Source organism: Procambarus clarkii, chromosome 6, assembly GCF_040958095.1.
Source record: "Procambarus clarkii isolate CNS0578487 chromosome 6, FALCON_Pclarkii_2.0, whole genome shotgun sequence".
NCBI lineage: Eukaryota > Metazoa > Arthropoda > Malacostraca > Decapoda > Cambaridae > Procambarus > Procambarus clarkii.
The window spans coordinates 39324730-39349860 of record NC_091155.1 but is presented as its reverse complement, the minus strand read 5'-3'; the positions used below and the strand labels follow the sequence as shown (position 1 = coordinate 39349860).

General features: G+C 48.8%; 2 protein-coding genes across 6 annotated transcripts in view; one reads left to right on the top strand and one right to left on the bottom strand.

The window, feature by feature from the left end:
• Rpn1 (regulatory particle non-ATPase 1) overlaps nt 1–25131 on the top strand; it is a 674509-nt gene that overhangs the window by 243721 nt on the left and 405657 nt on the right. The gene's annotated exons all lie outside the window — the stretch shown is intronic.
• Nucleotides 1–25131, bottom strand: part of LOC123754113 (glycerol kinase) — a 266318-nt gene that overhangs the window by 96870 nt on the left and 144317 nt on the right. For all 5 annotated transcript variants that reach the window (XR_011223551.1, XR_011223553.1, XR_011223552.1 and 2 more), the window contains 2 exons: nt 19099–19236; nt 4298–4384 (listed from right to left, as the gene is read on the bottom strand). Coding sequence is in view for 2 of the 5 variants with exons in the window: in XM_069308583.1 (XP_069164684.1) it covers nt 4298–4384; nt 19099–19236 (225 nt within the window). In the remaining 3 variants the exon portion in view is untranslated. The remainder of the gene's footprint in view (nt 1–4297; nt 4385–19098; nt 19237–25131) is intronic.

Sequence of the window (25131 nt, the reverse complement as noted above, 5' to 3'; positions counted from 1 at the left end):
GGGATGGCCTGTTCAAGATCCTCCCCAAGATCGGATGCCCACCCAGGCTCCTCAGCATCGTCAGATCTTTCCACAAGAACATGAAGGGCACCGTGGTCTTTGATGGCTTAACATCAGATGCCTTTGACATCAGAAGTGGAGTAAAGTAGGGCTGCGTACTGGCTCCAACCCTATTTGGGATTTTCTTCGCAGTTATGCTGCAGCACGCCTTCAGATCTGCCATGGAAGGCATATAGCTCCAGACCAGGTAGGATGGAAAGCTCTTTAACCTCGCCAGGCTGAGACCAAAGTCAAAGGTTTGGCTAAGGTGTCTGTGCAACTTTCTTTTTGTTTATGACGCAGCAGTCACCGCCCACTCAGCCAAAGACCTCCAACGGCTTGTGACTCACTTCAGCGAGGCCTGTCAGGCTTTTGGACTCACCATCAGCCTGAAGACAACACAGGTCATGGGACAAGGTGTAGACTCCCCACCTGACATCGGGATCTTCGATTACAAACTGGAAGTCGTTCACAACTTTGTGTGCCTGGGCTCCACAATCTCTGACTCCCTCTCTCTTGATGCGGAGCTAAACAAATGCACCGGTAAGGCATCTACTACCATGTCCAGACTGACAGTGTGTGGGCCAACAATAAGCTGACTGAGTGTACAAAGATCCAGGTTTACAAAGCCTGTGTCTTGAGCACTCTCCAATATGGCAGTGAGTCTTGGACACTCGGCGCCCGTCAGGAAAGACAGCTGAACGCCTACCACATGCGCTGCCTCCGACACATCTTGGACATCACCTGGCAGGACAAGGTGACAAACAACAGCATCCTCTGGATAGCTAGAATCACCAGCATGTACACAATGCTGAAGCAGATACGAATGTGCTGGCTCGGGCACATGGTGCAAATGGGCGACGGCAGGATCCCCAAGGATCTTCTATATGGAGAGCTGACGCAGGGAAAGCGTCCAACAGGCAAGCCCCAGCTACGGTACAAAGACATATACAAGCGGGACCTGAAAGCCATGGACGTCGATCTTGCGGCATGGGAAAAACTGGCAGCAGACCGTTCAGCCTAGGGGCAGTGTGTTCAGAGGGGTCTCTCGAAGTTCGAGGAGTCACTTGCCAAGAAATCAGAGGCAAAGAGAGAGAGAAGGATAGATGGTAGCCAGGAAGACAGACCAGAATCAGACTTCGTTTGTGCTCAGTGTGGAATGGACTGCCGTTCTCGGACTGGCCTCATCAGTCACACCAGACGCTGCACCAGGATAGACAACCAAAGCGCAACTCCATAGTCTCCCGAGACTGAAGGATGCTTACTATTATGAGAGAATGTACCAACATACATTCCCTGCCTCAGTATAGCTACGGGTTAACACTAACTATTGATCCAAGAATGAATTTGCTGCTACAGCCACGTGATACATTAACCAAGTATACTCTTATAAAAAATAATATAATTCATTGGTCAAAGATTTTCACTGTCTTATATGTAAGTCAAATTATACATCATTTATCCTATATGTAAATATATGTAAAGTTTACATCAAGTACTGAGCGCAACTTGTGTGTTAATGGAAAATGGACGACTAGTTCTATTATTCGGAGTTTAATAGAGAAGACTTTTCATAAATTTTAAGCAAAGAATTACTCTCATTTGAATTTTAAGTTGTTACCAGACAATGTATTCTCACCATCTAATACAAAATTCACTGCCAATTTTGTATTATTTATTAATTATTTCAAAACTCTTGAGCATACTGTAACAAGTTTTTGAAGGTGCAGTAAGGTTTTCATTTTTAGCCATAAAATGTAATAAAAACCCAGCATTGAATGTAATGAAACTACATTTTCTGGGCGAGACCTGGAGGCTGCCCGGAGCTATACTAGGCTGATGTGTATATATTAGACCATGGCAACAGTCAATCAATGGAGTTCTAGGCCTACCAGAGCAATCCCTCCCCCTGAGGGGGATTGCTTCCCCTCAGAGAGGCACGAGGAGCAATGGCCTATAGACACCACCATCTTGAGGTTATCTTGAGATGATTTTGGGGCATTAGTGTCTCCGCAGCCCGGTCCTCGACCAGGCCTCCACCCCCAGGAAGCAGCCCGTGACAGCTGACTAACACCCAGGTACCTATTTTACTGCTAGGTAACAGGGACATAGGGTGAAAGAAACTCTGCCCATTGTTTCTCGCCGGCGCCCAGGATCGAACCCGGGACCACAGGATCACAAGTCCAGCGTGCTGTCCGCTCGGCCAACCGGCTCCCTGTAGTTGGAAGCAGTCTATGTCTGCCATTTACCAGGTCAGACACCCAGAAAGGTAAGCATCCCAAAACAAATTACAGCTGGCTAAACTTTGCAAAGCGAAAGCCGAACAAGCAGGCAGAACTCTCCAATCGGAAAACAAGCAAACAAGCATGATGTCACCACAGCCGCCGCACCGCTGTCTGTGCAACTCCCCCCTCCACGGGAGGGAGAAGGGGGGGGGGGATCCCAGACCACCTGCGCGGGATACCCAACCCCAGTTCCAGAGGCTGAATTTTCTTTGCATATTTCTGAATCACTTTTTTCTTTATTTATCCCAAATTATGTAATGTCTAAATTACACTTTATTAAGTTCCATTATTGTCCAAAAGTTTACCGGGGTTAAAACTCTTACTGTACATGATTTTGATACTGAATCAAAAGTGTTGAGCTATTAACAAGTTATTGTATTTTGAGGAATGTTATTCGCTTTCCTTTACTGACAGTCTTAGTACTTAGACAGTTACACTCTTCAGCATGACAGCACCTAAATTAAAGGAGCAGTTTTCACCTTCAATTTAATATAGTAGTAAAGTATTTGCAATTTTGTATCAATTAGCCAATTTGCTTTCTTTGAGTGATAAGCAAATAATCCAGACTGGTAAGTATATTCTTCTAGGACTGGTCATAATGCTTTATTTCATAAAATCAAATGTTGCAAATGTAAGTGTCCATACTTCCTCTCTCTAGTTATTTCAATGGCTTTCACCTGATCTTATAGTGTTATTAACTTCATTGCAACCATCTGGTACACTTTATAAAGTACTGCATCATACCTTCAGCAGAGCATTTCTTGGTAATTTGTAAAGTGGCTTTTTATTTTACAGCTCCAATTACTGATGTTTATAAGCCTTTGAGTCCATGCTTAAGTTCAGTAGCTATTGTGTTTTTTGCATATTTCTCACTACATTTGAGTGCTCTATCATACCTGTATGTACTCATGAAGCTGTACTTGTGAGGACCCAAGAGCTTAAGCTCTTGGGTTTTGCCTCTCAACCATTCAGTTGACTGATGAACAGGTGCCTGAAACTTTTATACACTGAAGCTGTAAATGTCTGCCTACACCAGCTGGCTTCCTATTCCTTTAAATCTTGACATCTTTGTGCATGAACAAGAAATCCTCTATATATATGAAAGAATCATACTCCAGCTCTATGGCCCCTCCTCTTAACCACCAATCTTCTGGTGTGACTCTCCCATAATATCCTAGGCTTTCTGGCACAGTACTGTATTTACATTTTAAACCATTTAGGCATGTCTCAAATATTTGAGACATTCTTATTTCTCTTAGGCCATTTGGAGTTCTGCTTTCATTTGTATCCCACTGTTCCTTTTCGAGCAGTCTGTCTTCATCCTTATAAAATGTACCTTAATGCAATTACTATACAGATATGCTCAGTACATCCCAGCATTTTTAATTTTGTAATATGTATACATTGTGCGTGTGTGATAGCGAGCATGTACTTGCCTAATTGTGATTGTGGTGAACAAGCTCTAGCTATCGAACCCTGACATTTACCCATTATCTGACTAGTGTGATGATACAATTGCACGTACTTAGCTAACAGAGGCTACAGGGAACCGAGGTCTTGCACTACATGCCTTACTTACTAACCATATTGTGCCTGCTGCATTTCATTTAAACTTCCTTCATGTTTGAATTTTTTGTTGAACATGTTCTAACTTTGTGGCTTGGCTTCCACAATGTGGGATGGGCATGTGAGAGTGCAAAAAATACACAAACAATCTTAATCAAATAATAAACCACTAAATTAACATCTTGCTTGTGTCACAAAAGCTATAACTATTACAACAAAGAGCAATCAATTCAATTTTTTACCATATCCACAAAACAAAATGATCACTAAAAGCAATAAAAACTAAATTTAAAATAGGAAACAAATTTACATTCTGTACTTGCAGAGGCCTTTCCTCCATGCAAGCTACACATGCTAGCTAGAGGCTGTCAACATCACTCAACACCCAAATTAGGTCTATGCACTACCTGGTCCTGGCTGTTTATCCCGTGGTAACTCCCAGCCCATACAGCGCTCCACGGCCATGCACCATCGCTCGTAGCGATCTTCCCGTTCTGCAATGATGACATGGTCAATAAACATAAAACACTATCATTCTACTTTCAATAAATTTACAACTAATCATTCTACTGCATTCTATTACTATGAGCATTTATCATCACTAAACCTTTACCAAGCTAAAGAGTCTTATCCACATGTGCCAATAAGCCAAATATTAATAAGATGAAGAAAAAAAGCATTGAATGTAATGAAATGCCAATTACTGGTTGAGCTCTGGTGGCACCCAGAAGCTGTCTTGCTGAGATGTGTTTCCCTACTGGGTCTATAGAAGTCCTATTTGACCTACTGACAACCAGAACCAAAACCCAGATCTCTCACAGAGGTGCAGAAAGATGGTGATTGTTATATCAACTATACAGAGAAAGTATCCAGACAGTTGGTGAAGCAATACAGACAATTGAAAAGTTCTTGGAAAATGAAGTACCGAAAAAGCCAAATGGAGCTGGTCGGTCGAGCGGACAGCACACTGGACTTGTGATCCTGTGGTCCGGGGTTGATCCCGGGCGCTGGCGAGAAACAATGGGCAGAGTTTCTTTCACCCTATGGCTCTGTTACCTAGCAGTAAAATAGGTACCTGGGTGTTAGTCAGCTGTCACGAGCTGCTTCCTGGAGGTGGAGGCCTGGTCGAGGACCGGGCCGCGGGGACACTAAAGCCCCGAAATCAACTCAAGATAACCTCAAGATCTCAAGATGACTCTGCAAAGGATTCATTCAAGGCAGTTGGTTAACTTGAAACAAGCTGGTTGGCAAATAGCTGGCAACCAGCCAGCCCCAAATCACTCCAGAGCTGATATACTATGAACCGACAAACCTGGTAGGGAGGAAGGGGGGGGGGGGAGGTGGAATTCAAGGAGACACTGGGGCTTCCCTAGAAAGAGGCATTTTATTACATTCAATGTTCATTTTCTGCAAGAGCTCAAGTGGCTCGCTGAAGGAAACTGTCCACAGAGAAGAATACATCAGACTCAAGTGGGAGGAGGAGGAGGAGGAGGGGAAGAGCAGCAACTACAAGGATTGTAAGGATCCAAAGAATTTCTAGAGCCCAAAAAGCAGCCAGTGACATGCTAAAGAAAACAGCAAACAAGGCTGCAAACTTCCTAACATCGTGGGTCTGAGGGGTAGACTGCAGACCGGCTAGCTTTAATGACATTCTGGACAACCCAATAAAATACAAATTCTGGAACAGGGGACCAAGGAAAAAGGAACAACCAACAAAGCACCCACCAAGGCAGAATGGGTGGTACACAGGTAGCATCAAATGCCACCTTCAGCTCCCTGAAGCTAACAGACTGGCTTGCAGTCTACAAGCCAGGAAAACCCAGGAACCTCATAATGCACCCAGAATGGGGAAAAGGAACCAAACTCTAAAGAGACCGGGGTCCATAATAGAGGAGAATTCCAGGTCATGCAGGAGGTAGGCACCAAGAGCATCCTGAACATCCGCAGGGGAAATCCGAGAGGCAGAAAACCTCCGGAAAGATGACTCCGAAGAACCCAAAGGAACCTGGAAATGTACCCAGGGGGAGTTGCCCCCAAATTAAATTCGTACATGGAAGGGGAATACAAAAGCCCCGAACCCTGCAACAACTACCGACACCCTGAAGGCACCAAAAACCAGGCAGGGTCAAACGGGGCCCAAGAGCCCCAAGCCGACTACCCCAGTGCCTCGGAAACCCCCGACATACGCGTAGGGGCAGAACCCACATCTACGCCCACCGCCCTGAAAAACAAGGCGGAGTCCAAGGGAAAAGGCTCAAAGAAGGGGGTGTGCTGGGAGGACCCAGAAGCCTCGGCAGGGTGATCGGACTCGACTGCCTCCATACCCGCATTGAACGGGGCAGCCCCCAAAGCCACCCAAGTCTTGGCCCAAGCTAAACCCTGCCCCGACTCCGAAACCCTTAGACATTTGGGAGCCGGGAACGGGGGTAGGAGCCGAGCAAACCCCGCCCACCGAGGAAGGAATTGGGGGAGTAGGCAAAGCCAAGGCTGAAGCAACCAACACCCCTAATTCCGGGTCTCTAAAAACCAAAACAGAGCAGCTATGGGGCATCTGAGCAGGCAACAAACCGGACGCATTGCAACAACAAAATTCAACCATGGATTTTGCAACAATCCATTGCAACAACCAAAATCTAGCAGCCCCTGCTAGACCCTAAGGTCTTCCAAAGAAGAATGGGTAATGTGGATGACAAGCTGGGTACAAGACCCGCACTAATCCGGGTTGTAGGTGTCACCGACCCAACGCACAGCATGACGGGGGCAGAACAGATGATCATCACCCATGCAAGTGTAACGAACAACCTTCAAACTTGCACAAAGCAAGAGGTTTATAATCAAAATAAACCTGATAAATATGGAGTAAAGCTGTACATGCTAGCTGAATCACATACTGGTTACATCTATGATGTTGAAGTATATGCAGGAATTGGAAAGACAACAATTCAAATGGTTATGGACTTGAGTGAAACACCGAAGAACAACGGTTACATCTATATGTGGATAACTACTATAACTCGGTTCAATTTGGTCAAAAGCTGCTTGAACAAGGTGTATACATCTGTGGTACTCTCAGATTGCAACGTGGTGCATCAAAAGATCTTCGGCTACAAGCAAAGGGTAAACTGCCAGCAGATAAACCTGCATTTTGACGAAAGGACAATACTTTTATAATTCTCATATATTCCGTTAGAGAATTTTATTGCAAACAATTTTATACCAAAATGAACGACGTAACACGTAAATTGAGGTGAGAAAACTGAAAAGAATAGTATCTCGATTTAACGGCCTCTTATTTACCGATCTGCCGGCTCCATCGACCAGTAACTGGCGCCTTATATACCGGTTTGGCAGTCGATATAACCGTAGGTCGATATTGGGTTTGTTCTGGTATCGGCGAGCCCTCACATGGCAACAGGTCACCAACCTCGAAGGTATTGAGGAAGGGATGGGAGGCAATGATTGATGGAGGGAGGCATTGAGGGGGAGAGGCACGGAGGGATAGAAGCAGTGAGGGAGTGTGTTGGTGGTGGTGGTGAGGGAGAGTGTTGGTGGTAGTGGTGAGGGAGAGTGTTGGTGGTGGTGGTAGTGGTGAGGGAGAGTGTTGGTGGTGGTGGTAGTGGTGAGGGAGAGTGTTGGTGGTAGTGGTAGTGAGGGAGAGTGTTGGTGGTAGTGGTAGTGAGGGAGAGTGTTGGTGGTGGTGAGGGAGAGTGTTGGTGGTGGTGAGGGAGAGTGGTGGTGGTGGTGAGGGAGAGTGGTGGTGGTGGTGAGGGAGAGTGTTGGTGGTGGTGGTAGTGGTGAGGGAGAGTGTTGGTGGTGGTGGTAGTGGTGAGGGAGAGTGTTGGTGGTAGTGGTAGTGAGGGAGAGTGTTGGTGGTGGTGAGGGAGAGTGTTGGTGGTGGTGAGGGAGAGTGGTGGTGGTGGTGAGGGAGAGTGGTGGTGGTGGTGAGGGAGAGTGGTGGTGGTGGTGAGGGAGAGTGGTGGTGGTGGTGAGGGAGAGTGTTGGTGGTGGTGAGGGAGAGTGGTGGTGGTGGTGAGGGAGGGTGGTGGTGAGGGAGAGTGGTGGTGGTGGTGAGGGAGAGTGGTGGTGGTGGTGAGGGAGAGTGTTGGTGGTGGTAAGGGAGTGTTGGTGGTGGTGAGGGAGAGTGTTGGTGGTGGTGAGGGAGAGTGTTGGTGGTGGTGAGGGAGAGTGTTGGTGGTGGTGAGGGAGAGTGGTGGTGGTGGTGAGGGAGAGTGATGGTGGTGGTAGTGAGGGAGAATGATGGTGGTGGTGAGGGAGAGTGGTGGTGGTGGTGAGGGAGAGTGGTGGTGGTGGTGAGGGAGAGTGGTGGTGGTGGTGAGGGAGAGTGGTGGTGGTGGTGAGGGAGAGTGGTGGTGGTGGTGAGGGAGAGTGGTGGTGGTGGTGAGGGAGAGTGGTGGTGGTGAGGGAGAGTGGTGGTGAGGGAGAGTGGTGGTGGTGAGGGAGAGTGTTGGTGGTGGTGAGGGAGAGTGTTGGTGGTGGTGAGGGAGAGTGTTGGTGGTGGTGAGGGAGAGTGTTGGTGGTGGTGAGGGAGAGTGTTGGTGGTGGTGAGGGAGAGTGTTGGTGGTGGTGAGGGAGAGTGTTGGTGGTGGTGAGGGAGAGTGTTGGTGGTGGTGAGGGAGAGTGTTGGTGGTGGTGGTGAGGGAGAGTGTTGGTGGCGGTGAGGGAGAGTGTTGGTGGTGGTGAGGGAGAGTGTTGGTGGTGGTGAGGGAGTGTTGGTGGTGGTGAGGGAGAGTGTTGGTGGTGGTGAGGGAGAGTGTTGGTGGTGAGGGAGTGTTGGTGGTGGTGAGGGAGAGTGTTGGTGGTGGTGAGGGAGAGTGTTGGTGGTGGTGAGGGAGAGTGTTGGTGGTGGTGAGGGAGTGTGTTGGTGGTGGTGAGGGGGAGTGTTGGTGGTGGTGAGGGAGAGTGGTGGTGGTGGTGAGGGAGAGTGTTGGTGGTGGTGAGGGAGAGTGGTTGTGGTGGTGAGGGAGAGTGGTGGTGGTGGTGAGGGAGAGTGGTGGTGGTGGTGAGGGAGAGTGGTGGTGGTGGTGAGGGAGAGTGTTGGTGGTGGTGAGGGAGAGTGTTGGTGGTGAGGGAGTGTTGGTGGTGGTGAGGGAGAGTGTTGGTGGTGGTGAGGGAGAGTGTTGGTGGTGGTGAGGGAGAGTGTTGGTGGTGGTGAGGGAGAGTGTTGGTGGTGGTGGTGAGGGAGAGTGTTGGTGGCGGTGAGGGAGAGTGTTGGTGGTGGTGAGGGAGAGTGTTGGTGGTGGTGAGGGAGTGTTGGTGGTGGTGAGGGAGAGTGTTGGTGGTGGTGAGGGAGAGTGTTGGTGGTGAGGGAGTGTTGGTGGTGGTGAGGGAGAGTGTTGGTGGTGGTGAGGGAGAGTGTTGGTGGTGGTGAGGGAGAGTGTTGGTGGTGGTGAGGGAGTGTGTTGGTGGTGGTGAGGGGGAGTGTTGGTGGTGGTGAGGGAGAGTGGTGGTGGTGGTGAGGGAGAGTGTTGGTGGTGGTGAGGGAGAGTGGTTGTGGTGGTGAGGGAGAGTGGTGGTGGTGGTGAGGGAGAGTGGTGGTGGTGGTGAGGGAGAGTGTTGGTGGTGGTGAGGGAGAGTGTTGGTGGTGAGGGAGTGTTGGTGGTGGTGAGGGAGAGTGTTGGTGGTGAGGGAGTGTTGGTGGTGGTGAGGGAGAGTGTTGGTGGTGGTGAGGGAGAGTGTTGGTGGTGGTGAGGGAGAGTGTTGGTGGTGGTGAGGGAGAGTGTTGGTGGTGGTGAGGGAGAGTGTTGGTGGTGAGGGAGAGTGTTGGTGGTGAGGGAGTGTTGGTGGTGGTGAGGGAGTGTGTTGGTGGTGGTGAGGGAGTGTGTTGGTGGTGGTGAGGGAGTGTGTTGGTGGTGGTGAGGGAGTGTTGGTGGTGGTGGTGAGGGAGAGTGTTGGTGGTGGTGGTGAGGGAGTGTGTTGGTGGTGGTGAGGGAGTGTGTTGGTGGTGAGGGAGTGTGTTGGTGGTGGTGAGGGAGTGTGTTGGTGGTGGTGAGGGAGTGTGTTGGTGGTGGTGAGGGAGAGTGTTGGTGGTGGTGAGGGAGAGTGTTGGTGGTGGTGAGGGAGAGTGTTGGTGGTGGTGAGGTAGAGTGTTGGTGGTGGTGAGGGAGAGTGTTGGTGGTGGTGAGGGAGAGTGTTGGTGGTGGTGAGGGAGTGTGTTGGTGGTGGTGAGGGAGTGTGTTGGTGGTGGTGAGGGAGAGTGGTGGTGGTGGTGAGGGAGAGTGTTGGTGGTGAGGGAGAGTGGTGTTGGTAGGAGTGGTGTTGATAGGCTATAGAAACCCCTTTGTGATTGGGAGCATTCTATGTCTGCCATCGACCGGGCCAGGCACCCAGAAAGGTAGGCGCCCCAAAACAAACCCCTATTCTGGTGAAATTATTGCTACCGAAAGCCAAACGAGTGGACAAAACTCCCCAAACAAAATTATCAAACTAGCATGACGTCATCATGTCGCCGCGCCACCGTCTGCGCAACCCCCCCTCCCCGAGAGGGGGAAGAGGAGCCCCAGACCCTCCACGCCGGCGATCCAACTGGTAGTTCTTAGGCTGGATGTCAAATACGCGAAAAACGCCGCCAACCGGAGGGAGGGCGGGATGCCGGGGAGCCTCCGGGACTAGCCCAGAAAATGGCGTTCCATTACATTCAACGCTGGTTTTCTGGAGGGAGCCCCGTCGGCTTCCCGGAGCTACCTCCCTAAAGATAAGTAAAACAGGGAAGGAAACGGGAGGCGGATACCACACGTCCTAACTGAACAACCAAAACCAGAGACAAAACAAAGACCAAAACGAGAAGAAAAAGACCACCCAGGCCAACGACCAGGACGGCCCCAAAACTCAAGAGCAGGCCAGAGGGGAACAACGCCCAGGACAGCAAGTGGAATGGAGCAGAAGGAACCGCAACACTGAACGTAAGCAGGAGCGGCTCTGCCAGCACCACCCAACATGAGGTGACAGGACAATCCCAGACAACGGTCCCAGAACAACCCCGAAGGGAAGACAAGCCAACCCTATCAAAGACCGAAGGACCCTTCGCAATGATAGGAAAACCACACACTGCCCCCGAGACGAAACACGCAGGTGGGAGACCAATAACCTGGTCCCAATAACCTGGGACCTGTGTTCAGATTCGCAAAACGCGAAGCTAAAAACAGTGACCCCGTAACCCAAAGGAGCAACATAACCAGTTCCAGCAGGGAAGAATATGACACGCATCCCCAAGGCATCCAAGAGGATAACTACCGAGGACGAGAAACCGCAGGAAAGCAAACACACCCGGTCCGGAAAAGGAACAAAGAAAAACCGAAACCAGGACCGGAACCCAGCAAACCCGGTTCCAACAAAAGGAGCCAGGAAGGCAGGAGCAGCAGACCGAAAAGTCCACACTCCCCCCCACAGACAGCGCAACCCGAAGCCTGCAGAAAACCACACAGAAATCGCAGGAACTCGGTACCAAAACGGAACACCGGAGAAGTCCAAAAGCAGGACGTGGAACATGGACAGAGGCCCACCGGAGCACCAAACAGGATAACCAAGAAGCACTGACCCAAACACACAAAAAAGTGTAGCAAGGGGAGGAAAAACGGAAATAAGTAAGAAAACCACGAATACGGCCCAAGGAGCGGCCGGGAAGTAACGCACATGACCAACCACAAAATGTGAAGAGGAGTGCGTACATCCTTGAGGGACCTCACGGACAGCAGTGTGCAGTCAGGCACCGAAGATAGGCAAGGAAAGTGTCCAGACAGGGAAAAAACCTCGGGGTCGATAATGAAAACAAAAACACCAAAATGCGGGGCAGAGCCCCACAGGACAACAAAGAACAAAAGATGGACAAAAAGGCACTAAAGACACATGCAAGGTGACCAAACACCACACCAAACACCCCAGTCAGGAGCCATCGACGCAATCCCGCCAAGCGGGGAAGAGTAAACAAGGATGGAACAGTGAACAAGGGTGGCGGAGTGAGTAGAGTATCCCAAAAAGATACTCGCTCCAAACGCATGAGCCTAACCAGAGAAGCAAAGCTCTCCAAAGCACCAACGATGGAACTCAAACCGTTCCGTACCTCCAAGGAAAAGTCCTGCCAACCTGTGGAGAACTGTGAGGCGGCGCCCAAGCATATAACCAGCAGAGTAGCGAAGAATAACTAGACTACCTGCAAGTGTGGTCTAGAACAGACATGCGAGACACCGTACCGACACTCAGTGCGCCCAACCCGCACCATTGCCCGCCAAAATATCACCCGCAACTACTGAATACGCAACAAAAGATAAGTAGTTCCTTAGTGTTTGTGTTCATTGACCAATCCCCACGAAACAATAGAAACTGGGATAGTGGCACATGCCACCCTTGCGACACATTGTGGGCACGAAACAACGGGCATAAAAGGGATAAGCGCAGAATCAGGAAAGATCGGATGAATGACCTGCACTGTAATAGGCCCAGTGATGTGCGGAACCAATTACCACGTAACGTGGTGGTGGGGCCCCACGATTGGTGCAAGGGCGGGTTGGACATGTATGTGAGTGGGAATGGATGGCAAGAAACAGTAGCAACCTCGCACGGGCCAATAGGCCCTCCGCAGGTCCACTGTACTTATGTCCGTATGTTTGTACACACAAGGAGACACAGACAATAAAAGAACCTGATTAATGTCAGAGGGGAAAGGAAGCGAAAAGCACCAAAAAGCCATGTGGAGGAGGCAGAAGCCACCCACAGGAGCAAACAGGAAGACAGAGCCCAGAAGGCTCAGGAAACTGCACAACCGTCAACTGACAGGAGAAGCGGGGCCCAAGAGCCAGAGCCAACCCCCGCAAGCACAACTAGGCAAGCATCCCACCAAAAGTGAGAACCAGCACTAGGCCGACAGAAGCGCCAGACAAGACAATCTCACCTGCAGAGCAGACACAAGACCGCGCCACAACACAGGCGAGCCAAGCAACACACCAGGAGCAGCGCTAAAGGTGTGCTCGAAAGCCATGCAGACTCGAGGCAGTAGGCATAGTATGTACCCTTACCTGAAGAAAATGCGAGGTCGAAGGAGAAATACGGCCAGAGGTGCGCGCCCTGCAGAAGACGAAGCAGTACAGAGGGAGAACAAAGTGACACCCCCAGATATAAATCCAAAACACCCTCAGCATCCAGAGAGCCACGACTGGAGGGAGAAACGAGCAAGAAGCCGAAGAAAAACCACGAGAAACGGCGCGAACACACGAGCATACCGCCCGTAAACAAAACGCACACCGCGGCCCCAGCACATGAGGTACGAAACGCACCACCTGTCCGCTGGGAGGCGTGGCTCGTACACCAGGCGGACACACAAATCGTACACACAACGTACAGACATTGTACAAATACCAGGAAGGCGCGCGGAACGAAGACAAAGAACGCCGAAACTGGAAGTAGAGACGACGCGAAAACAAAACAAGGCGAAAACGAAGCAAAAGAAAACAGATGATGGAAGGGAACCAACAAGGCCGACAAAAGACCCGATGGAAACCACATCGAAAATCAACAGACGTTCCAATAATATTGGAAGGTACAAAGAGACTCGTGAACCAATGAGAACGCTTTGCCCTAAACGCTGTGTGTAATAGTGGCTTTAGGCATTGTATGTACTAGCCCTATCTATAAATCCATCATTCTTTGTAAAATCTCTAGTACGTATGTACCTTACCTAAATAAACATTTATATTTATTATTTATTTAGAGCCACGACAAGCACCCCTGACCAAGGAACTTGCAGGTACAATGATACGAAACGGGCGAGGCACTATGTACTAGGCCAATATATAAATCCATCAATGTTTGTTTCACACCTTGTATGGACGTACCTTACCTGAACACTTTTTTTTTTTTTTGAACAGCATCGCGACATAAGAGCGAAAAGAGTAAGGAAAAGGGGGTGAAACACACCCCCAGGAACAACGGAACCGACAAACCCGAAGGAACACGGAACCGAACCCAGGGAGGGGTATACCCGAAAACAACAGGAACACAGGGGGAAGGAACAACCCCACTGAGGAACTGCCAGCCCCACACCAAAGGTACAAGGACCCAAGAGGGGCAAAGGGGCCGAGGCCCCCCAGGCAACCCCTCCCTAACCCTGGGAACCTCTACGGCATGACCCAGGGCCGAGCCGCACCCCCAAAGCCCGAGCTTAATAAGGAAAAACCGGGGCAGCCGTGCAAACACTAATGAAGGGAGCCCACTGGTCAGACCCATACTGCACAGCAGGAGGAACCGACTCGAATGCCTCCGCCACCACCCCGGAAGAGGAAAATCCCAGAGACCGCCCGAGTCTCAACCCAACCAGACCCCGCCCCAACCCCAAAACCCGCCTATGGTTCGGAGCAGGAAGCAAGGGAGGAAGTGAGTAGAACAGAAGGGGAGGAACACGAAGCGGAAGGAGCCAGAGCCGAAGCACCCCACCCCCAAGTCCAGACCCCAACCACCAAAACGGGGCAGCAAACCAAGAGCGTTGCAGCAACACACACTCAGCAAGCAACGCCGCAGCCGCCTGCACCCAATTATCAAGACCAGTGGCCTGGGTGAAGGAGAGATCGTACCGACAACAATCATCGGACAACTCCGGGTCACAAGAACAAGGACCCAACAGGCAGCATGGCGGAGGCACAACCGGTGAGTGTCACCCTGAGACAAGGGGACAGATCAACTGTCAACTCGCAGGACGTGAGGGGGACTCCGGGGACACACCTAGAGGACCATGGAGCCCCCATGGGGTTTCCCAGGGCCCTTAGTCTTTGGTACACGCTAAGGGAAGCCCAGGCAGGGTACCGCGAACCGGCACCCAAATCTACCAACAAACTGCTAAAGCTGAACCCCCGGGACGTGTCCACTCACGGGGGCCAAGCGGGGAGTATCGCCAACAGAAGAATTCGAAAGCAAATCACCTAGAACAGGAAGGGGGACCATAGTAAAGGCAGACCCCCCCCCCCACCAGGCAAAAACAAAAGAAAAACCCCGCAAGAGGACAACGTACCCAGGCGGAACAGAGCCGGCCGCTGTTAATGGTGAAAACTAGCTGTGCAGTACCCCGCGCCCCTACCAGTGACGAAAACTACCACCTACCCAGAGACAAACCAGGGCAACAAAACCCCAGCCGACTCCAAGGGCGGCCCAGTACCGAGCAGTAATCATAGTGGAGGTAGAACCCAAGGTGACTTGTGGAAGGTGGCCCCAAGCCCCAAGGGCAGTACTTACAGGGCACCTAGGGAAGATAGCCCTAGGCACATGCAGCCCGAGTACCGTGGAATCTTACTCCTGGCTCACACCCCACCGGTAGAGACAGTCCACACCACAAGGCACAGAACTGAAACAAAAACTGGAGCCAGAGGCACTTGACCAGCCAGTAATACCATCAGCCAAGAACTGTCAGTTGGATCGTCGGCGTGGAGGGTCTGGGGCTTCCCCTTCTCCCTCTCGGGGAGGAAGGGGGGGGGTTGTGCAGACGGTGGCGCGGCGACGTGATGACGTCATGCTAGTTTGATAATTTTGTTTGGGGAGTTTTGTCCACTCGTTCGGCTTTCGGTAGCAATAATTTCACCAGAATAGGGGTTTGTTTTGGGGCGCCTACCTTTCTGGGTGCCTGTCCCGGTCGATGGCAGACATAGAATGCTCCCAATCACAAAGGGGGTTTCTATAGCCCATTGCTCCTCGTGCCTCTCTGAGGGGGCCAGGTTCTGGCTCGTGGTCCCCAGTAGGCAAGAACTCCTAGCACTTTGACTGATGCCAGAAAGTTATACATATCCATTCAGCCTGGATAGCTCCGGGGAGCCGACGGGGCTCCCCCCAGAAAAAAACAAAAAACTGAAGACAAAACCAACAAACTGGCAATCAGATAAAAACATCGGCCACAGTGTATGCAAGCTACGCCAGCTGCAGTGCCTAGCCAAAACACTCCCTTACCCAGGGAAAGACGGAAAAGCCCCAAGACCCCTGACACACCCTAGGGCAAAGACAACCTGGCGCGAAGAAGTCCTCAGCCCTCAATAGGGAGTGATTCCCGAATGCCCCAAGGAAAATAGCCCTGACACACATGGACAGGATTCATGGAGCATCTAGGGAAGGTAACCTAGGTGCATGTAGCTCCTGTACGCTACGACATCCGGCAACCACACCACACCACACACACACACAGGTGGAATAGCCACACGGGGGAAAACCAGAACAGGAATTTGAGGTCAGAGGTGATGTCTGACTGCCAGCACATCAGTTCAAGAACTTGAGTGGTGGGCTGCTGGCCCAGCCCTCCCTCCCCTGGTGGTGGTGAGGGGTGGGGTTTAGGTAACGAGCAGGAGTGCTAGTTGGATGAAGTGTTGTTTGGTTGTTTGTTTTCTTTTTTGGGGAATTTTTTGCGGATGTAGGTCACAATTTTCACCAGATTGTGGTCTGTTTTGTTTCACCTATCTTTCTAGGTGCCTTTCCCGGTCGATGGTAATTATGACAATATAAATGTAGAGTGCTCATAGGCCATTGCTCCCTGATGCCTCTCGGAGGGGGCCAGATTGTGACTTGTGGGGCCCCGGTAGACAAAGGACTCCTATGACTGATGACCCCAAACTAATACCTGTATAACACTATCAGTTTGGATAGCTTCAAGGAGCCAACGGGGCTCCCCACAGAACGTAGTGACAAAAACACTGGTACAGTAAATATGACCAAGTGGACGATGCTATTTGTGTGGGGTTTATGTACAACTGTGTACAGTTACAGTACATAATGAAAGGCTTAGTACTGTACTGTATAGTATTCAAAGTGTATTCTGCTAACACTCTTATGACGACCAACTGTGCTCCCAAAAAGGTAGGTAAACTTTTCTCTCTACATTTGTACCTTACAAATAATGTTATTAAATTGTTCATATATTCATATAAACATGTATAGTATGATGAGATCAGTATCACATGCTATAAGAAAAATCCTAAAAATTTGTTGGTAAATACCTAAAAATGGCCAAATTTCCAGAAATCTGGATTGGGTCCAGATCTATGTAATTCAGATTGTCTAGGTTTACCTGTATATATATATATATATACGAATGAAAACTCACACCCCAGAAGTGACTCGAACCCATACTCCCAGAAGCAACGCAACTGGTAACTACAGGGCGCCTTAATCCGCTTGACCATCACGGCCGTCAAAAGGAAGTGATAGCCGAGGCTATTTGAGCCACTTCCCCGACGGCAACTCGGATGGTAATCTTGGGCATAGCATTTCACCAAATCACCTCATTCTTTGGGGCACACGTGAGGAACACAAATGCGAACAAGCCTGAATGGTCCCCAGGACTATATGCGAATGAAAACTCACACCCCAGAAGTGACTCGAACCCATACTCCCAGAAGCAACGCAACTGGTAACTACAGGGCGCCTTAATCCGCTTGACCATCACGGCCGTCAAAAGGAAGTGATAGCCGAGGCTATTTGAGCCACTTCCCCGACGGCAACTCGGATGGTAATCTTGGGCATAGCATTTCACCAAATCACCTCATTCTTTGGGGCACACGTGAGGAACACAAATGCGAACAAGCCTGAATGGTCCCCAGGACTATATGCGAATGAAAACTCACACCCCAGAAGTGACTCGAACCCATACTCCCAGAAGCAACGCAACTGGTAACTACAGGGCGCCTTAATCCGCTTGACCATCACGGCCGTCAAAAGGAAGTGATAGCCGAGGCGAGTATGGGTTCGAGTCACTTCTGGGGTGTGAGTTTTCATTCGCATATAGTCCTGGGGACCATTCAGGCTTGTTCGCATTTGTGTTCCTCACGTGTGCCCCAAAGAATGAGGTGATTTGGTGAAATGCTATGCCCAAGATTACCATCCGAGTTGCCGTCGGGGAAGTGGCTCAAATAGCCTCGGCTATCACTTCCTTTTGACGGCCGTGATGGTCAAGCGGATTAAGGCGCCCTGTAGTTACCAGTTGCGTTGCTTCTGGGAGTATGGGTTCGAGTCACTTCTGGGGTGTGAGTTTTCATTCGCATATAGTCCTGGGGACCATTCAGGCTTGTTCGCATTTGTGTTCCTCACGTGTGCCCCAAAGAATGAGGTGATTTGGTGAAATGCTATGCCCAAGATTACCATCCGAGTTGCCGTCGGGGAAGTGGCTCAAATAGCCTCGGCTATCACTTCCTTTTGACGGCCGTGATGGTCAAGCGGATTAAGGCGCCCTGTAGTTACCAGTTGCGTTGCTTCTGGGAGTATGGGTTCGAGTCACTTCTGGGGTGTGAGTTTTCATTCGCATATAGTCCTGGGGACCATTCAGGCTTGTTCGCATTTGTGTTCCTCACGTGTGCCCCAAAGAATGAGGTGATTTGGTGAAATGCTATGCCCAAGATTACCATCCGAGTTGCCGTCGGGGAAGTGGCTCAAATAGCCTCGGCTATCACTTCCTTTTGACGGCCGTGATGGTCAAGCGGATTAAGGCGCCCTGTTGTTACCAGTTGCGTTGCTTCTGGGAGTATGGGTTCGAGTCACTTCTGGGGTGTGAGTTTTCATTCGCATATAGTCCTGGGGACCATTCAGGCTTGTTCGCATTTGTGTTCCTCACGTGTGCCCCAAAGAATGAGGTGATTTGGTGAAATGCTATGCCCAAGATTACCATCCGAGTTGCCGTCGGGGAAGTGGCTCAAATAGCCTCGGCTATCACTTCCTTTTGACGGCCGTGATGGTCAAGCGGATTAAGGCGCCCTGTAGTTACCAGTTGCGTTGCTTCTGGGAGTATGGGTTCGAGTCACTTCTGGGGTGTGAGTTTTCATTCGCATATAGTCCTGGGGACCATTCAGGCTTGTTCGCATTTGTGTTCCTCACGTGTGCCCCAAAGAATGAGGTGATTTGGTGAAATGCTATGCCCAAGATTACCATCCGAGTTGCCGTCGGGGAAGTTGCTCAAATAGCCTCGGCTATCACTTCCTTTTGACGGCCGTGATGGTCAAGCGGATTAAGGCGCCCTGTAGTTACCAGTTGCGTTGCTTCTGGGAGTATGGGTTCGAGTCACTTCTGGGGTGTGAGTTTTCATTCGCATATAGTCCTGGGGACCATTCAGGCTTGTTCGCATATATATATACATATAGTATACAGTATATTTATTTATGTATGTATGGAAGACTAAGGAGGATGAGAAGACCTGTTGAGAAAGTGATCTGAATTGTTATGAGAAGCCTTTACTTACCCTCAGGCAATATGGCTGGTGTGAAGTCATCAGTAGTAAGCGGAGAGAGTTTTGTCAGGTCAAGCACACCTATGCCCTCTGCCGCACCTGCCGCCATCGCTGCTCCCAGTGCTGTAGTCTCTGTCATGCTTGGACGAGCTACAAAATACAAATACATATTAATGTGCAGTGTATTAGTTATAAAAGGACTGAAAAACTAAATACTTATCACCACATGCATGCTATACAAACATTTATGGTGTTCATTTATTTGTAATACAGTAAATTAAAATGCCTTGGTTAATTTGTTTATAGAATTTATTAGTATATTACAAATTTTTATTATAACAGCTTCCATGTGTAGAAGACTTCAAATGTTTGGACCTGAACACATTTACTCATACGGAGTGCAACACCAGTACAAAAAGTAGTATAAATTAATATATAATTAAATTTTCCTTCCAGGATATATAATACAACACTTACCATACCTAGTTAAAAGAAATCGGTCAATGTTCATTAAAAAACCAGCGTTGAATGTAATGAAATGCATTTTCTGGGCGAGACCCGGAGGTTCCCCGGAGCTATCCAGGCTGATATGTAATATATTAGACTTTAGAATCAGTCAGTGTGAATGGAGTTCATAGGCCTACTGGAGACTATGAGCCAGAACCTGGCCCCCCTCAGAGAGGCACGAGGAGCAATGGCCTGGTTGATACCTGGTTGATGGGGTTCTGGGAGTTCTTCTACTCCCCAAGCCCGGCCCGAGGCCAGGCTCGACTTGTGAGAGTTTGGTCCACCAGGCTGTTGCTTGGATCGGCCCGCAGGGCCACGTACCCACCACAGCCCGGCTGATCCGGAACTTCTCTTAGAAAACCGTCCAGTTTTCTCTTGAAAATGTCCACAGTTGTTCCGGCAATATTTCTTATGCTCGCTGGGAGGACGTTGAACAACCGCGGACCCCTGATGTTTATACAGTGCTCTCTGATTGTGCCTATGGCACCTCTGCTCTTCACTGGTTCAATCTTGCATTTTCTTCCATATCGTTCACTCCAGTACGTTGTTATTTTACTGTGTAGATTTGGGACCTGACCCTCCAGTATTTTCCATGTGTATATTATTTGGTATCTCTCTCGTCTCCTTTCTAGAGAGTACATTTGGAGAGCTTTGAGACGATCCCAATAATTTAGGTGTTTTATCGCGTCTATGCGTGCCGTATATGTTCTCTGTATTCCCTCTATTTCAGCAATCTCTCCTGCTCTGAAGGGGGAAGTGAGTACTGAGCAGTACTCGAGACGGGACAACACAAGTGACTTGAAGAGTACAACCATTGTGATGGGATCCCTGGATTTGAAAGTTCTCGTAATCCATCCGATCATTTTTCTGGCTGACGCGATATTTGCTTGGTTATGCTCCCTAAACGTTAGATCGTCGGACATCATTATTCCTAAATCCTTTTTATATAGACACCACCATGTAGTTGGAAGCAGTCTATGTCTGCCATTTACCAGGTCAAGCACCCAGAAAGGTAAGCATCCCAAAACAAATGTTTATGTCTGCCTTTGCCTGACCCAGTTGAAGGCAGACAGAATGCTCTAAACCCCTATTCTGGTTGAAACTACTGTACTACTGAAAGTCAAATGAGTGGACAGAACTCCCCAAAGAAAAACAAGCAAACGAGCATGACGTCACCTCTCGCCGCGCCGCCAACTGCGCAGCTCCCCCCTCCCCAGGAGGGAAAATGGGGAGCCCCAGACTCCTAGCACTGGCAACCCACACCTTCAGTTCGGAGGCTGGATGTCAAAACATGCAAAAAACCAGCGTGGAATGAAATGAAATGCCATTTTTTGGGTGAGACCCGGAGCCTCCTAGGAGCTTATCCAGGATGATATGCTAATGTCAGACTTTGACATCAGTCATGTGTATGGAGTTCTAGGGCCTACCAGAGACCACGAGCCAGAACCTGGCCCCCTCAGAGAGGCAAGGGGAGCAATGGCCTATAGAAACCCCCGTGTGGTTAGAAGGATTCTATGTCTGCCATTGACCGGGTCAGGCATCCAAAAAAGTAAGCGTTCCAAAACAAACCCCTATTCTGGTGAAAACTGCTACCACAAGCCGAACAAGTGGATAGAACTCCCATAAAAAAAAAACGAGCAAACGATCATGACGTCACACATCGCCGTGCCGTTGTCTGCCAGCTCCCCCCCCTCTCTGGGAGGGGGAAAGGCGAGCCAAAGACCTACCGCATCGGCTATCCAACATCAGTTCTGAGGCTGGATGTCAAAAAACGCAAAAAACTGCCAACCGGAGGAAGGGAGGGAGGCATGCTGGGGAGCTTCCGGATCTCACCCAGAAAATGACGTTTCATTACATTCAACGCTGGTTTTCTGGAGGGAGCCCCTTCGGCTCCCCTGGAGCTAACTCACCACAGAGGAAGAATAGGGACTAACTTGGGAGGCGGTCGCTGCTCACTCCTCAACCCGAAGCCGAGACAACTGGTTGCATCCACCGACATGAACAAGGCAACGAGCAGCCAGGACCCTATTCGACCACCAAAAGCCCCATGCCCGAATGATCGCCCAAGACACAGTCCCAAAGAACGGCAGCAAGAGCCGAACTTGCGAACGTCACGGGCACGGGGATAGACCGCTGGCTGGCCAGCCTTAATAACCCTGCGAACGACCTGGGAGACCCGCACCTGCAAACAGGGAAAAAGGAAAGCCGGATCAACCCAAAGCGTGTTCACGGACACAGAAACTGTGGCGCACCAATAACGGCGGAGAGCTGCAACCGGGCACAAAACATGATGCACCCCTGGCCTAACCAACAAATCATCAACAACCCAGGGACCCATCCAGAAAGCAACAGTCTCATTCTTCGCCAGAAAAGAAGGAGAAGGCTTCAGAAGAATAAAACGGCCCTGGCCAAAGGAGCAGAAACTCCAAAGCCAGAGGAGAGCATGAAACTCACCAACCCGACCCCCAGAGGCTAATGCTAACAGGAAATAAGCCCCCGAAAAAAAACCCGGATGCTTATCCAGGATGCCACAAGAAGCCGAGGAGAAGAAAAGAGAGCACCCAGTCCAACTACCAGGATAGCTCAGATGGTGCATGAGCAGGCCGGAGGTGAACCAACTCACTAGACAGCTTGTGGAACAGCGCAGAAGTAACATCAACACCGAACGCAAGTGGAAGCAGCTTCGCCAGTGCCGCACGAAGAAGAAGGAGAAGGAAAAAATAGAAGAAGCAGTAAAGGAAGTCAAACACTGCAGCAACCAAGATAAAACAAACATTAGGCTGGAAGTGAGGAAAGAATTGGCATCTAACCCGAAGTTGGTGCAAAACACAGTTGATCGGAGTAAGTCCCTGATCATTTTTGGCTGCAAAGAAAAGGCGATAACATCTAGGTCAGAAAGAGCTGTAGAAGAAGCTAAAGTAGTAGATAAAATTGTTGGCCTCGTGGAAGGTCTTACAAACAGAGAGAATGTGTGCGACTACAGGAGAATAGGCAGGTACGTAAAAGGGAAAGATCGACCTTTGAGGATCACCCTAAACGGTGCCAAACAGATGGAAGAAGTACTAAGGAATGCTAGAAAATTGCAAAGTGATGAGGATGGGAAAGGGTGGTCGTTAAGACGAGATCTTTCAAAAGAAGATAGAGAGAAGCTGAAACTGAACCTCGCCGAGGCAAAACATTTAAATGAGAGCAGGAATGAAGAAGAAATAAATTTTTTTTTCTACAAAGTGATAGGGGTAGGCAGACCAGTAAAGTGGTACATAAAGGCAAACCAACAAAATCAATAGAGAGAGGGGGAACAAGTTCCTGAAGATTGCATACACCAACATAGATGGAGTGAGATCGAAGATACTGGAGTTAAGTGATGTAATACAGCTACAGACACCAGACATTGTTGCACTCACGGAGACAAAACTTGAAGATGTAATTTTAAATGAGGTCATATTCCCAAGGGGCTACTCAATTTGGAGACGGGACAGAAAAATTAGGAAAGGCGGTGGCGTTGCTGTGCTGGTAAAAGAACACCTAAAGGTGAAGGAAATAATGACTGCCAATCCACAAGAAGTTGACATAATAGCACTAGAGATCTGCTATGAGGATGATAAACTAATGATGATAAATGCATATAGTCCACCGCCAAGCAGCACATGGTCAAAGGAGGAGCTAGATAGTAAACGTGAAGGTCTTATAACAATAATGAGAGAGATTATAGCGAGAGCGGATAACGATAGATCTTTACTGTTGATAGTCGGTGACTTCAACTCTCGGTTACCAAGAGGCAACAGTTTACATGTATATTGCGACGGGTCGGTGGCGGAGGATGGCAGGGCAGGGTGTGGTGTCCTAATAAGGGAATATACGGAGTTTGGGACTGTGGACAGGATAATTGAACTCCGGCTTAGTAATTATATATCATCCACACAAGCTGAACTGCAGGCCATTCTGGCGTGTTTGGAGGAAGTACGTCATGACGACAAAAATGTTTTTGTATTTGTCGATAGCCGAGGAGCACTGGAGTCCTTAAACAGTCGAAACCCAGTCTTCATGTCTATAGTGGAGGACTGTAAGAGAAGAATAACTGAGATACAGCTGAAAGGTTATAGTGTGAAATTCATGTGGATTCCGTCTCATGTTGGAATAGTGCTCAACGAGGTGGCGGATGACTTGGCCAAACGTGCCACATCAAAACCACAAGTTGACATTGAATGTGAATTCACAATGAGACAAATAAGAAGCAAAATCAGAAATATTCAGGCACAGGCGGGAGTGGAGAGGAGAGAGATAATGTATGAGAGTAGTCAAACCATGCAACACTACATGTATGTGAGTCAAAACACCCATTTCACTTATGGTAAAAGGAGAAATGCTTGGAGTGACTCTGTGTACATGCGGCTCAGGCTTGGGTACAAATATTACTGGGAATATGGGATAGATGTTCATGGTAATGACACGAAGTGTAAACTATGTGGTATGTTAAGGTCTCACACCCTTGTCCATTATATTCTTGATTGTCCGTTGATTAGTGTATATAGAAACACTGAGATAAAGACTGTTCCTGAACAAATAGCCTGGATGTGTCACAACGGAAAGGTTGATGATATTCTTGAGAGATATAAGAATTTTGCACCAAGATTGTAATATTTTGTTGAATTATCTGCAGGTGTCTTGCAAATTGTCTATACAGTATACCTAGGTCATAAAAGTATTTGTGTGTACGTCTGATACCATACTCCTTGTGAGGGAGGAAATGTATATTTTTACCTCTCAGAATGTTTGGTAATATGTTTATTTGTGATGTGTGTATATGTATATATTAACACGTTGTACTGAACGGGGTGAGAATAGCTTGAGCTACCTCATCCCTTTGTGTGTATTTTACCTCAATAAACTTATTTCAATTTCAATTCAATTCAACTTGAAATCCATAGACTGGGAAGCATATGAAGCTAAAACAGAAGATTTTTGGACCTGTAAATTTGTAGACCTCATCCTGGAAACATTCTTGTATCAACATGTTAAACAAGCTACGAGGATGAGGGAAGGGGACGTTCCCTCCATGCTAGATTTGATATTTACCAGGAAGGAGGAAGAGATATTTGACATTCAGTACCTTCCTCCCTTGGGTAAAAGTGACCATGTCTTTTTGGGAATAAAGTATGCAATGCGTTATAAGCTGGAAGAAAATAAGGAGGTTGAAGCAGTTGAAAAACCAGACTTCAGGAGAGGACATTATGGTGACCTTAGAAATTTTTTTAGTGAGTATAATTGGACAGACTTGATGCTAGGCAAGGAAGTGAATGAGATGTATGGCAAGTTTTGTGAAATATATGATAAAGGCACAAAAAAATTTATACCAAAACAGAGATGCAGAACTAGGAAACAGGATTGGTTCAATAGAAATTGCGAGAGGGCTAGAGACCGAAAGACACAAAAATGGAATCAATACAGGAAGAGGCCGAACCCCCAAACATACCAGCGATACAAAGATGCGAGAAACAACTACACGGCAGTGAGGAGAGAGGCAGAAAGAAATTTTGA